Raw genomic sequence first — 14,878 nt, 5'->3', positions numbered from 1 at the left:
AAAAGTAACACCTGAAGTTGACCTTGTCATTAGAGCCACCTAAGACTTTGGGCGACATCCTACTTGTAGTTGAAAAGTATATAAATGTCAAAGCTACAATAAGAAATAACCCGGTTAAAAAGGCTTATCCCCCTTCCTTGACGATCGAGGTGAAAGAAGTTCATCTATTTTTCTTGGTCATAAAAAAAGTAAGAATTTCTAAGATCATCCCCCAAAAGAGAGATGTCATAGAGCTAAAAGCTCTAGTAGAGAAAGAAATTATACAGTACTAAATACTTCCCAAGAGAGAATTTTGATGCAAATTAAAAGGAACCCAAAGCTTAGATGGTCGAAACCACTAAGACAAAACACAAAAAAAGATCCAACCAAAAGATAGACTTTCACAAAAACATAGGCCAGAATACTAAAAAATGTGTCGACCTAAAAAATGAGATTTAAACTTTGATTAGGAGAAGTCAGTTGAGAAAGTATGTGGAATAACGAATATAAGGGCAAGCCATATCAGGATATGAACAAAATTGAATAGAACTCGTCAGGGACAAGAAAGGTAAGCCAAAAGAAAATATAAAAAAAAGTACACAAAAATGAGCCATGACAAGAAAAAGATTGAATTGATAATAACAAGCTAATCACTGGAGTGATTAATATGATTACTGAAGGAAGCTCAACCTCGACCAAAAAAAAAATTAAACCTAGGAATAATCATGGCCATGGGTTATTCAACAAAAAAAGAAAAAAACTAGCTAGATTACTTCATAAAATGGCTCAAAGCTAAGGCTTTGACTACTACAACAAAGGCCCAAGTCAAGAAATTTGTGTGGAAGAACATAGTTTGTAGATTCAACCTACCTCAATTTATAATAATGGATGATAGCAAACAATTTGAAAACTCAAAGTCTAAGGAATGATGTTCAAACTTTTACACCTGAGATTCATGTCGGTCACCCATCTTTAATCCAATTGATAAGCCGAAACCGCAAACAAGACAATATTAGAAGCCTTGAAAAGAGATTGGATGAAATGAAAAGGAAATAAGCTAACGAACTTCCCAAGTACTATGGACCAAGGACAACCATTAAGGTACCAACAAGAGAAATCCCATTCCACCTAGTATTTAGAACGAAAGAACCAAATTAAAGTTAGAAAAAAAAAATAAGAAAGCTTTGAGGGTCGACTAAGACCTCATTGAAAAATAGAAAGATGTAGCTCTAGCACAGATAGTAGCTTATCAATAGAAGATATCCAACTATTATAATAAAAGGGTCTGACGTAAGAATATCTCGAAGGGCAACCTAGTACTTAGGAAGGTTAAAGCCTCATGAGTTGATGATTGAAGTGACAAATTAACTCCGACCTGGGAAGGATCATATATAATCAAAAAGATCATCCGTGATGTGACTTACAAGCTGTAAGACATAAACGACAACATCATTCCAAGGACATGGAATGCGAATAACTTAAAGGTGTATTATCAATAGCTCAGCTACATCGAGCTCACACTTGTAACTCAAAAATCAATGAAGTTGTAATGATTATGTTCACTTTACAAAGCCCATGTTTACTCTTCGCTCTAACCAACCTAACAAAATTTGACCTAAGACTTTAGATGGATTCTCGAGTTAATTTATCTCCCGATACTTAAGTGAATTTTTAGATCACTTTAATCAAACCTAAAGTTTGGATTGTTTCCATTCAAATCAAATACAATTTAATTCATTTTGGACAATTCAAGGCAAATTCATAAAACTTATGTCACAACGGCCCTGACAACAATTAACCAAGCCTAAACTTTTTCAAGTAAAGAAAAAATAACGTTAAACTTATCATTGATAAAAATTAAACTTCTTTCTAGTAAATATATTTCATTTCAAGTCCGTACAAAAAATTATCTTTGATAAAAGTTTCGGTGGAGTGATTCCTATCTGAGGTCACAACAAAAACTGACGGCATACATCAATAATTCTAAACAAAAATTTATAAAAAGTTTTTTAAAAAAAAAGCTATGTATCAACAACATCAACAGCAATAGCAACAGTGGCACCCTTATCATTAGGAGCAGCAACAACAACCTTAGCCTGAGTTTTCCCAACCTTGTCCACTTTGGTTTGGCCCCTAAAGCGGCCTTGAGCTTAGCATCTAGTGCTCGATCTTCATCTTCTTCCCCTTCCCTTTCCCCTTCCTCTTCCCCAGACTGATTCCAAAGAGGTCTCTATTTGATATTGTTGATATCGATATTAGAAAAGTCGAGGTTAAGGTCGACAAATTTGAATTACACCTTGTCTTTGGCCAACTCGAATGCACCGAGCATGTTATCCATAGAGAACTTTATTTAAAGCCTGTAGAATTCATCGGAGGCCTTGAAGTCCTCAATAGCATTTTTTTTCAGCTTTTTTTTTTCACCCCAGCTTCTAGCTCATACCTCAGCCTAGTTATCTTAACCTGAATGTCACTAAATTTCAGCTCAACCTACTCTTTCATTGACTCTACTGATGTTTCAATGTCGACGATATCCAGTTTGGTTGTCAGCTCATTTATTCTCTACTTTACTCAGCCTTCTTCTTGTGGGATGCAATGAAGCTAGACCTAACATTACCTAAAACATCCAAGCATTTTTTGTACTCTTAACTCAAGGCAGTTACATCCTTCTCAGCCTTAAGCAAGTGAACCATAGCAAGGTAGGCTTGATGGAAGGCTTGGTTAGTGTTGTTAAGAGACTGAGATAAGAGCTTTTGATGAACTGCATAAGACAAGCTCTAACTTAAACAAAAATGAAATCGAAGAACAATGAAAAAACTAAATAAGAGTTAAGCAATGCTCATCAAGATGAAAGACTATGACCTTGTAGAATCTCCATACCATGTCGAGGTTTTTTGTGAAATCATCAGCCAGGGTGTACTCCAACCTCGTGCAAATTGTTTTTTAACTAGGCCTTAACACACTTGATTCGAGATTCTCCAAAGTAGAGGAGGAGACCTCGACCCTTAGCTTATTAGCAAAAAGAGGTACTACCTTCTGATAAGCTGTTGGCTTTATCTTTTGACCAATGGGAAAGTACTGGGCCAAGGTGTTCAATGGTCTACCCAATGTAGGGTTAATCTTACTTTTTTCATGAAAAGAGGCCTCAAGCTAAATCTTCTTATTATAAGCCCTTTTGGGCCATGGTTCATGCTGAAATAGAAAGAATTTAATATATTTGTTGATAGATATCTCTGTAAAACTAAGCTAAAAATTAGATAAAAATTAGGTTAAAATAAAATCCTACGAGGTTATCTCACACCTATCTTAGTACTTTGTCTCATTTATTACTTCGAGAAAGGTTACTTATAAGCATTTATGACGAGTTTCCTCTTACAGGTGTACTTAATTATTTTATCTCGATCTGATAAGTACAAGACGAAGAGAGCTACTGGCACATCTACAAAAATATCAGGCTTATTTATTATCTCCCAAGCTTCAACTTTGGTCTTGCCATCTTTATTTATTTTTTGTTTCTAAAGGCAAAAGAATAGCAACTTTTAATTTTTAATAGAGCTTAGACAATCAACAAATAGTTTTTTATTAGGTCGAGCTATTAAGTAATACCACCTCTTATCACTGATATGCCTTTTAATGAAAAAAATTCTCTAAATAGAAAGAGATTGGAAAGAATATCTAAGTGTTGACAATGAATGATAAAACCTACTATATGCCATATAAAGTTAGGAATGAGTTGAGTGATAGTTAAATTATAAAAATTAAAAATTAAAACAAATAAAGAATGAAGTGGAAACCCTAGACTAGCCATATATGAATCCTAATATACATAGAGCCTATGTGGCTCCAGTTTATTAGTGACTCAATTTAAAGAGTTTGACATTAATATACTATACCCTTCTTTGAGAAAATAAAAGGTCGTCATCAAAGCACAGACGTGATGAGCTAAACATATATTAGGACAATCCACGAAATTAACCCTATCCTTTAGTTCCCTCATCACATCATTGGGATCATACCAAGATCACAAGGAATATATACAAGAACCTCGACCAGCTCATCCTGCCTCAAAGGATTCCTCTTCTCGTCATCACTTTCCCCTGTCGAGGTACCTCATTCATCCTGTTATTCTTCGGAACCCTCTTTAAAATTAGAATCTTCACTGCCAAAAGACTCCGACTCCTAAGCAAGAGTAAAATTCCAAGATGGAACAGTGGTTAAGAACAACACGACTTTAGGGAAAAAAGACATCGTGGAAACCCATCGAAAAAAAAGTAATTTTAACGAAAGTTAACTGAAAAAGAATGAAAGTGACAATAGGAGCATTTATGGGTAAAAGAATAAAAGTAAAAGAAAATTAATGAGATTGGACCCCAGAACGGAAAACAACCGAAAATAAGAAAAGGTTGGCCATAGAAAAAAAAATCAACCTGAGAAATGAAAAAAATAGGTGGATTCTCTAATTCGAAACCTATCTAAGCACATAACTCCTCTATACTCAAGATTTGTTCTTCTCTTGCCAGAACATTATCATCATTTCATTGTTGCCATTCCTTAGACATTAGGTTGAACTAGTAGGTTATCCTCTGACAATTACGACTTTTGATGACTAGCAAAATTAGGTCATTGTCGTCCTCTCTGAGCTGACCACCCTTAGGTTCTATCTTAAAACTCCCAACCTCCTCAGAACTAAAAGTAAAAGACATAATCAAAAGTATGCACTAAAAAAAATGAAAAAAACGGATGAAAAGAAAAACTATAAAGCTGAAAAGCTTTTGAGGTCATAAAATTTAAGTCAGATTGAAAGCAATAAAAGCAAAAAGGTAAAAAATGAAAGCTCCAAAAGCTCTTTATATAGCCATGTCTCAGATCAGATGAATGGCCTAAATTATGCCATGTGTCAAAATGTAGATGCGAAGACATCTTTTTGTCTTCCCCAATTTAGATTTTTTCATTCAAGTTATCTCTCTCCTCATTTAATACCATCAAACTAGCCAGACCAGATAACCCCCCAAGTCAAATAGGTTGCATAGGATAGCTCCCCAGGACAGGTCAGGCAAATTCCTCAGCTTGAATTAACTTGACGAATCAATATCCAATTCATCACCAGAATTCCAAATGAAGACTTAAATCCAAACTTTTAAAAAAACGTTTAAGTCCTACGTCGACCAAACAAACTCCCATCCTAATCCTAAATCACCCCGGACAAAGGACATGTCAGCCACCTTCGAGCTAGCTATGCACTCAACTCAAAACATACACGTAAGATCAAACCCCTACTAGGTCGACCCACAATTTGTAGTCAGTTACCCCAAACATTGACTTTTACATCGATGTCAATAATGAGAGATCTGATTTCACGTCGTTTCCCTTCACTCAACCGACTTATACAAAATAGATCAAATACATACCTTATAATCTGACATTCAAACTGCTTGACAAGAGGACAAAATATTGGAAACATTTAATGGTAAAAAGGGTATGTTGATCTTTTTCCCTATTAAAGACCCATAGCATATAGCCAAGGATATTTCAGACATTTATACTGATTTAACATGTCAAGTCAACCTGACAAGCTCAATGTTATGTCATTATTGTCCTCCTTTGGTCTCATGCCTCTCATCTATAAATACAAACATCTACGCATTGTTAAGGCAAGTTCTCTCTAATCCTAATTCCTTATCTTTCTTTTCTTCTAATTTTTTTTTTAATTTGTGCGTGAAAATACAAATGTAAGAAACATTTTTAGTTTTACCTTTAACATTTGTCTTCTATCCTTCCAAAAACACTCCCACATCAAAACTTGACACAAACAAATAACATACTAATTAATTCAAAGATGATCGCTAAATAATCGTATACTTCTATTGCTAAAAGGTCCCTCTCTAATAAATTTGGTAGGTGTAAATTAAATCTATCCCATTCCATGAGTTTAGAGTATTCCCTTCGCAATCTTCATTCTCCACCACTCCCTTGACCAAGTAGATAAAATAAATATCTCACATGTTCCCTAAACCTCACGCAAGACGAAACAAAAAAACATCGCTATGTTATTCGTTTTCTTTGCTTTTTCCCTTCTCTTTTCGCTTTATCTCTCACAAAAACATATGGTAATGGTTTTTACTTTCATAAGAACAAAATAAATGTTAGACATCGATTTTATAAAATGTAATTGCTCACATGGGAAATATCATCCGACACTTTCAATTTTTTAACACAAAAAACTCTTTCCAACCTTTAATACTCTTTGTCTAATGTTTTTCAAACAAATTTAATTTTAATAATTATTTTTTGAAAGATCATATTTTATTAAAATTATAAAAAAATATTTTTTGAAAATTTTGAAATTCAAATTTTACAAACATCATTTTCAGAAATTTTCCAATTTCATGATTTTATTAAAAATAATTATCAAAAAAATGAAAATGAAATAGTAGGCCAAAACTTAAAATAATTACTTGTATCAAATAAAATTTTATCACTGGGATTGAGATTGTTAGTTTACGAGTTACATATACATGCAAAAGCAAAGTTTCTGTCCTCTTATTACTGGTGTCAATTTTTTTTTTTTTTTATAAAGGAAACTGCAATATGAAAATAAAAAATAATTACAAATATTAAAATTTGAATCTCAAATTTATTAAATACTACGTATAAAATATAGCTACATAAACTAATTGGATTAAGATTTGAATTAGATGTCAATGTTATTTACTATTTATAGACTAGGCACAAAATTATCATATTTGATTGCCCCTATAAAACTTAAAATAGAAACAAACAAGCTGCAAGTCAGGAACCCAGTAATCCCTAAATCTCAGATATGAGCCACTTATCAATTGTCATGACCTTTCCATTTGTTTACCCATGATGAAAATATCTGAATCAGCCTTGATGACAATCCCAAGTAGTGGCATTTTAACAAAACTGTAAGATGTCGGTGAACAATATATGGAGGAAGACATTTTCTGATATTCATAATCTAATTAAAAGATTTAGAAGTAACATTAATCCAATTCTGTTGTGTAAAATGTGCACCAGGGATCAGAAACAATAATGCTTTCCACAAAAATGACAAAGTTCAGAAAGCACCCGGGCTTTATGACGTACAGAGCACCAATTTCTCAAGTTTTGAGTTGAGTGTTTTAGCAACCTACTTAGATGTAAGAACAAGATCAGGCTTACAAGACTTCCAGTTGCTCGGCACCTCAGTTGTTGCCGAGCTAACAGGTTAACAAACATTTTTACAAGCAGTATGAGGTGAGGGATGATATAAATCACTTCACCTGTGCTGTGCTTATCTGTTGTGAGGAAGTTGAATACCAAGATCATCCATGTTGGGACAACCACGGATGCTCAGTCCATGCTCATTGGCCAAATGTAGCAGGCATATGAAACACAGATGAGGAGAGATTTCCTCGATTGTTGCAGCAGCTTTGCAATCAATAGGAAAGCTAGCCAAGAGATGCTTGAATGATATCATCTCTTCAGGGGCCTTTAGAAAAGGAAAATGTTCGAAGTTAGAATTCACAACTTCATTAAGAATAAAATGAACACAGCCAAAAAAAGTATACTTTTGTTCCAAATTGGATATCTTGGTTCTTGCTTTGGGACACTACAACATAATGTTCTCTTTCCCTTTATTCAATTCAACATAATGAATTGAATAACGAAGTTCTTATTGATGAAGGTTTGGAAATGAGCTCTCTTTTGATTATAGATAGGAAATAGAGCTACTAAAAGTATGTTATTTATCAAAATCTTCATATACGATACACTTAATCAAAGCATCCATGATAAACAATTAATTGCCTCCAAAACATCAATGTTAAGATTAACATTCAGTAAGAGAAATCAAACTTCTAGGGAATCAAATCAAGTTCTCATTTCATTATCCTGCTTCAAAATTTTTCTTCATTAAACATGACATGCTTTTAGGTTTCATTATCTATGTTTAGCTTTCTGATATACTCTCTTTTATACATTAAAAACATGAGTTTCACTGCTTAAGTTTTCCTGTATTTCAACTGCTGATGGTGGAAAAAGCAAAGATGCATTTGAGTGCCTCCGTATGCAGGCAAAGCATATTCGTGCAGATTTTACCCCACTTACTATGTGAGCAAAATAATGATAATAAGATGAATCCTCTGTGATGAAAAGAACGTTATGAAAAGCAAAAGAAAATTGGTATACCTGAAATGATGTTTCTGGAGATTGTTGTATACGGTCCCAAAGAGTTTCTTTCAAAGTTTGAACATCAACTTGTTTAGATGTCTTATCATATTGAACTTCAATTTTACTAACCTGAAAATGAGATAAAAAGAAATGAAAACTAGAAAGTAAATAGCATGTAACTACATATTTAAGATATGAGATGAATCTTGAATTACAAACAACCCATCCCGGGGCCCATTATCTAAATCAGTAATTGAGGTTGTAATTTACTAAAAATCCAAAATACAGTCCCTATAACTCCTTGTTTCACTCAGTGGGCACCATCTAGGGCTAGCACGGAGAAATGCCAGAAATAAAGGCTAAAAAAAAAACCTGACGAGGTTGCGTAACAAGTGTGCTGGAGTCATCCACATCGCTATGATCAATTTCATTGTCAAAACCACCAAATCCACTTTGCTCTTCCCAGGATGGCTGTGGATCATAATCATCACACTGCTCCCTTGTTTCATCTGAAAATTAAGTAAAATGTGAAGATAAAAACTATACCATCGTACATCAGTAAATGTCCTGCATTTTATCATCAATAGAAACATTGAAAACAAGAACTAATCTACAGGGAAAAAAAAACAATTAAGATGAACATTTCAAAAAAAGCAAGGAAAAAGTTCCAAGTATGTATTTGTAAGCCAAGAAGAAAAAGTTTCCATAACAAATCATAATCAAATTATATATTTAAAGTATTTAATATGAGTAAACACTTACATTATATCCCCAAAGCTAAATAACAAGTAAAACAAACTTTTAACTCTAACTCATTAGGAGAACTGACATTTGTAAAATGAAAATTAACAAAGCAATATGCAAGAAAGCAAGAACAAGTCCTCATACATACTGATATGACTCAAAAAAAGCCAAAAAAAAACAAAAAACAAAAAACAAAATGCTCTTGCTAATCATGTAAGATTATTCCAGGCTAATAAGTAAAGGTTTCATTGATACCTTTATGCTCAAAGTTAATAGGAGCGATAAGGGTGAAAAAGGTTTCATTTTATCTAGGTTAATGACCCCATCTAACCCGATTGGGCAGGATTCAGTGCAAGATAAAACGAAGGAGAGTGCTTTCACTTCATTTGGTTAGATGGAAAGCAGAGAGTACGAGATAACTTGAAACTGTACCAGTATATGTTTTATTTTATTAGAGGAAATGTTTATTTTAGTTGGAAAAGTTAGGAGTACAACAGGAAATATGGGCAACTTGTCTTAGATGAACTAGAAAACAGGGCTTTCAAGGGATCGATCTCTCCCTTGAAGCCTTGAAAATCTTCCAAACAAAGATGAGAGCAGCTTACCTCTTATCCTTTCCTCTTCTCTCCCCATAGCTAATAATTGAAAACAAAAGCATGAATACCTCATGATATGAGAATACCAATTCAAGAAGCAAATAGTATAATATGACACAAACTACATAGCTAGTACTAGTAACATGGAATAGATAGACTAGAATGATTGGCAGTTCACAGACATTCAAGACAAGTACTACTATTTGAGAAGTATCTATGAGAGAAGAAAGATTACCTGAAAACTTTCTTCTCCTTCTTCTACCAAGGCACTGCAAAAGAACATGCATCTTACGAAAACAAAGCCAAATAGGGAGAAAAACACTTCAACAAGTCATATTTTAGTAGCAAACTTGGTGGCACATATTACCATCACATTGGGTAAAAGAAACAATTTGACAAGATCCTCAGGTTGATAGTGACAATCTTCAGGAAGCTTTGTGTTACAAGGAGCTCTATTTGAAGGCAGAAGTAATGACTTTGGATTTTTGGGAGGAGCAAAGATGTCTGGCATTTCATCATCAAAGGCTTTTGTGAAATCAATATCAGGCTCAGCTTGTTTCTTATTTCTAGCTTTCTTTGCCGTTAACGCTGCTGTATTTTCTTCATTAGATACATCCTCAGAACCTATGATACTCAACACTTGAAATCATGTCAATGAACTGCTAAAGGAAAAAAAAAATTGTTGATCAAATGTAGCACCTGTCAATGGCCCCATGGCACGCACCTTTAGTTTTTCGATATTTCCAATGATCAGGACCTGCCCAAGCATTTTGTTTCAAAGAAAATCCCAAGCTCAGAAACAAATATTCATCAACTTCTTTAAATTTGTTGTCCCCATCAGGATTGTTGAAAGAAAATTGCTCAGTATCCTGTGGAATTCAATTATGATTTATGAATAATGAGCATATATTTTTGTTCTTAACCTCTTCAAACAATTAAGAGAAGGAAACATGTTAAACCTCATTATAACTCATAAAAGTTGGCTCTGCCCCATTATATTCTTCATCAACAATGCTTGGTTGGTCATCATGATCAAAACCATCAGTTTCAAAACTCTCAAATGCATCACCATCAAACTCTATTTCATTATTTATAGTGTCAGCTTGGTCCGTTGACCTCTGGCTGCAGGAAAAGTTCTCCAGTGGCCTTCTGTTATCTTCATCGAATTGATTGACTATAATCTTGAGGGTCGGTGAAATCTCATCCTTTGCTCGCATGTTCAAAACCATATGCTCAAGGTATTCTGTAAATATATCAAAGAACGACAGTAATCAAAAACCCAAGTTTCTCAGATAAACATGTCTAAAACAGGGAAAACCAAAACCAAACCTCCAGCAAAAGACAGATCTATTGTTTCTGATATATCGTGTTGATTTGCAGAAGGCATTTCCTTCCCTGGCACTTCGAATGAATCAAAGAGAACCCGACATCCAGCATAAACACCAAGATTATTCAACAACAGACCCTTGGCTCCACCTTCATCAAATTGCGCAGATGTTTGATGATAGAGAGGATCCACTGCAAATGCAACTGAAAACAAAAGAGGGCATCATAATCAAAGCTTGTAGCTCACACAGGAATCAAGATTGTTGGTATGTGTGATTACCATCAAATTTCTTTACATTAAGAGCCTCAAAAGAAGATTCCAATGTTGATAAAGGGGACATCTGCATATATAGACGTTTATTAATATGTAGTTTGGATTAGAAATTTCTTTAAATTTAAAGACCATACCACAAACCTTTTTCTCTGTCTCTTTCTTTGGATTCCCTTCCTGTGCAGTATCAATATTGGCATTCTCCACCACAGAATCTAGCATTATAACATAATATCACATTAGCTAAAAATCTGGAAGGATAAAGCTGAGCAAGTCAACAGATAAGAAAATTCTAGAATTTTGTGGTTGGTTTGAAGCTCAATCTTATGTAATGATTAAATAACTTAGCATCATTGTGTTAAACCTAAAGTAATGAGACAGAGGGAAAATCACAAACCATGAAGTAAATGTATGTTTTGGATTGCATATGTGGATTGATTGTGTCTATGTTTCTACATATGCAGTCCACATATTTATAGAACATATTGTTAGGTTAGAGTTGATTGACAATGCCTTTGTAAATACTGTAAAATCTTTAACATTAGCATGGCTTTAGTACAGCCTCTTGCATTTCATTCTATGCAGTAGTGCAGATTATGCTCTTAGCCATAGTTTGTTCCTTTATTTAACAGTTTTTCAAAACCAAGAAGCTAAACTGAAGAAAAGCAAATGCCACAAAGAGCTCACATTGATAAATGACAAATCAGACATATAAACTGAGATAGAGAGAAATAAGCTAGGTACCACCATAAAAGAAACCTAACCTTGCTCATTTTCTTGACCTGCTCTGTTTATCCCACCAAGAACCTTGTATGCCTCTGAGTGAACCGAATCCACCCTCATTGAGTAAATTTTAACACCAGCTTCCAAAGTACAACTAGCCTGTAAGAAGTAAAATGTAACTCATTCATTAAACATGAAGAAAACAGTGATAATATTATCAATTATCAATCCACAATTTGTTTGGCATTTTTTCTCCAAACATTTCTAAAAATTTTTACTTTCACAGCTATAACCACTGGCTTCAGCTCATCATCTGCACGAAAGTTACTCATAGTCTGACATGTGTTCCCTTGAAAATGCAGATGCACTGATCCAGAACAACATCATTCAAGTAACCTCTTGTGTCAGTCTAAGTATCAATTTAGTCACTGGAATTTAAAATTGCGATAACATTAGTAACCAAAAACATGCAACATTCTTCACTCTAAACTACCCATTATAGCTTCAACTTTTTCATATGAATTTTTTTTTTTTTGGTCAATTATATGAATTTTATTTGAATTATATTTCTGGGTCGTTTAAATAGCTTTTTGTTCAATTTTCCACCAAATTAAACATAAAAAAAAAAAAATGCTAAATATACCTTTTGAAAGTTCGTCTCCACATCATTTTCTTCTTCAACCTTGATAATCTCCCGAAGATGGTCTATTAAATTCAGCTCCCAAGTATTCTTTTGATTAATTTTCTGCACCCAAAAAAGAAAAAAAATACAGTTAAATGCAGATAAAATGATATTAAAACAATTCAACCACCAAAGCTCCACTGCTATCACTTACAATTTTCTTAATTTAAAAAAAAATCACACAAATGCACTTAAATATATAAAGAAAAACCCTCCTCTTCGTATAATATAAATAATTGAGGGAGAGAAAGAGGAATTAGAGACATTTTCACTGGCCAATTTGATGCAATTTTGGAACAGCTCGAGAATCTGGTCTTTAGCGAGGCAGGGATCGGGATCAGTAGGCGGCTGAGCATGGGAAGCGACGGACTTGCGGCGGATGGCGGCAGCTCGAGCGGCTCGAGCCTGGGCACGTTCGAGCTTGTCGTCGTTAGAGCCCAAGAAGAAGGGGCTTGTTGGGGATTGGATGCGAGAGGCCATAGGGATCCTTGGCCTAGGGTTAGGGCTTAGGGCTTCGGCCATTGGCTTAGGGGTTTAGTCTTTCTTCTTTAACGGGTTGATGGAGCCTGGTTCAGTCAGAGCCTGTGTATTTCAGTATTTGAAATGAAGGGGAAAAAAAAAAGAAAAGAAAAGAAAAGAGATTGGTTTTCTTTCGTTATAAAAAATAATAAAAATGGTTTCTTCTTTTCTTTTCCCTCCAATTTGTGCTTTGAATTGAATCTGGATGATGAGTGACAGGCAATTTTACCGTGTGGCTCTCCGTAGCGTACAGGGTGAGAGATCAATGTATCAAGACCGTTTGTTTATTTTACTTTCAGCTCTAAGCACATCCCCCATTGACCCTCCAATTTTCTTGACAAAAAAATGACTCCATTTCGATTTTGATTTTACCATTTGACAATTGACAATGGGTAGTGTAGTTTTTAAATTTTAGGTTAAAATATAAGCAACTAGCAAAATTACTTTTTAAACTTTTAACGAAATATCATATTGACTTTTCCTACACAAAAAATCATTTATTAATTTTCTACTTCAATGTTGTAATGAAATTATCCTTTGTCGCTAATTATGTTGACTCCATTGGTAACATGTGTTTATACAAATTGGAAGCTTCTAGATACATCATAATTTTTTTTTTATATATTTTAAAATTAAAAAAAAAAACACACATAACAAATATCAATTTTAACTTTTAATAAATGACAAAAATACTCTCAATAGCTTAGATATCCCAAAAATAAATTTTCAAGAGTTATATTATGTCTATTTCTGATAATTATATTATATTTTTTGAAATAAATTTTGAAAGTCATATTATATTTTTGAAAATCTATTTTCAAAAATATATATTTAATTATAAACTCATGATAATTTTTAATTTTAATTTAAATAAAATAAATATATTTAATATCAAAATAAATAATACTAAAATAAATAAATCTAATGTACTAAGATCTCTAAAAGTCTTTAATGGTTTCTCTGAAATATGGCTTAATTCCAACAATAAAGACCTCTAATATTGGTGGTTAAAAAATTAAAAATCTTTATTGTTAAATTTATCAATCTGCTTATAACAGTTGTCAAGGTCAATATTTTGTAGGATATTCGAGCTTGGATTAGTATACATGCATACAAATGAGTCATCGATATGATAATTCTTACTTTATCATATATACGAATGGAATAAAAATATTAGTTTTCAAGTATGCATAGGCATAAAGTTGTTATTATCTTAGACTAGAAAACAAATAACACTTTTTTATTCATGCAAAACTAGAAAATGATGTTCATGATTTTTTGAAATCTTAAAATAAATAACAAGTTTGTACCATACATGCTTGAAAACTTCGATTTTAGTTCCGTTTGCACACATGATTAAGTAAATGGATTCATAAGTGTATGATTAAGATTTTCAATTATTAAAAGTGAAATCGTTTAAAAATAAATATTCAATAAGTTTTTAATCTTATCAAAAATGGATATAGAGAATTTTTAAAGTTTCTCAAATATCCATTTATGATAAGTTTGATTTCATAAAATGAGGAGAGAATAAGAGATAAGTGGTATGAATGAAAAATATAAAATGAGGGGTGGAATATATTTAGTAGAAATAAGAAATTGAGTTTTTAAATTAGAGTGTATTTGGAAGTGGGGTATATAAAATAATACATGGGGTGTAAATAAAATTTTCCTTGCTACTGGAAACGGAAAGAAATTAAGGCTCTATTTGCTTTATAAACAATAATTTTTGTATTTTTAGATATTTATTTGATAAAAAATTTATTGATCAATTAAAAATGATTTATTGATTAACAAAAAATAATATCATTTTTTTAGAAATTATCTTACAAATTAAAAAAAAAAGATATTTTTAAAAAAAGAACTGTT

At 33.1% G+C, this 14,878-nt stretch overlaps 1 protein-coding gene across 4 annotated transcripts; it reads right to left on the bottom strand.

Annotated features, from left to right (window-relative positions):
- Positions 1–7,017: 7,017 nt before the first annotated feature.
- On the bottom strand, positions 7,018–13,174 carry EMB2795 (condensin complex subunit). 4 transcript variants are annotated; one of them, XM_022903317.2, is made up of 13 exons: positions 12,755–13,174; positions 12,452–12,553; positions 11,850–11,967; positions 11,230–11,300; positions 11,095–11,155; positions 10,818–11,018; positions 10,448–10,731; positions 10,213–10,357; positions 9,856–10,112; positions 9,724–9,757; positions 8,521–8,657; positions 8,167–8,277; positions 7,018–7,468 (listed from the first exon to the last, which is right to left on the bottom strand). In XM_022903317.2, the coding sequence occupies exons 1-13, from the start codon at positions 13,010–13,012 to the stop codon at positions 7,271–7,273; spliced, it is 1,977 nt and encodes a 658-aa protein (XP_022759052.2). In that variant the 5' UTR covers positions 13,013–13,174; the 3' UTR covers positions 7,018–7,270. The 4 variants fall into 4 exon arrangements, with proteins under 4 accessions (XP_022759052.2, XP_022759048.2, XP_022759051.2 ...); XM_022903313.2 differs by having other exon boundaries at positions 7,137–7,468; positions 9,724–9,775; positions 9,856–10,127; positions 12,755–13,142; XM_022903316.2 differs by having other exon boundaries at positions 7,137–7,468; positions 9,856–10,127; positions 12,755–13,142.
- Positions 13,175–14,878: the final 1,704 nt, after the last annotated feature.

This window comes from Durio zibethinus, chromosome 21, assembly GCF_047325235.1.
Source record: "Durio zibethinus cultivar Kanyao isolate XHJ-2024 chromosome 21, ASM4732523v1, whole genome shotgun sequence".
Classification (NCBI taxonomy): domain Eukaryota; kingdom Viridiplantae; phylum Streptophyta; class Magnoliopsida; order Malvales; family Malvaceae; genus Durio; species Durio zibethinus.
Note: the sequence above shows the minus strand (reverse complement) of the source record. Positions and strands in the feature narration are given on the sequence as shown.

Coding starts and splice junctions, on each gene's coding strand:
- EMB2795 (XM_022903313.2), bottom strand. CDS start 13,012: ATGGCCGAAGCCCTAAGCCCTAACCCTAGGCCAAGGATCCCTATGGCC. Junction 11,019..11,094: donor TAATGTAAAGAAATTTGATG/GTAATCACACAT, acceptor TTTTGTTTTCAG/TTGCATTTGCAGTGGATCCT. Junction 10,128..10,212: donor GAAATATCGAAAAACTAAAG/GTGCGTGCCATG, acceptor CATGATTTCAAG/TGTTGAGTATCATAGGTTCT.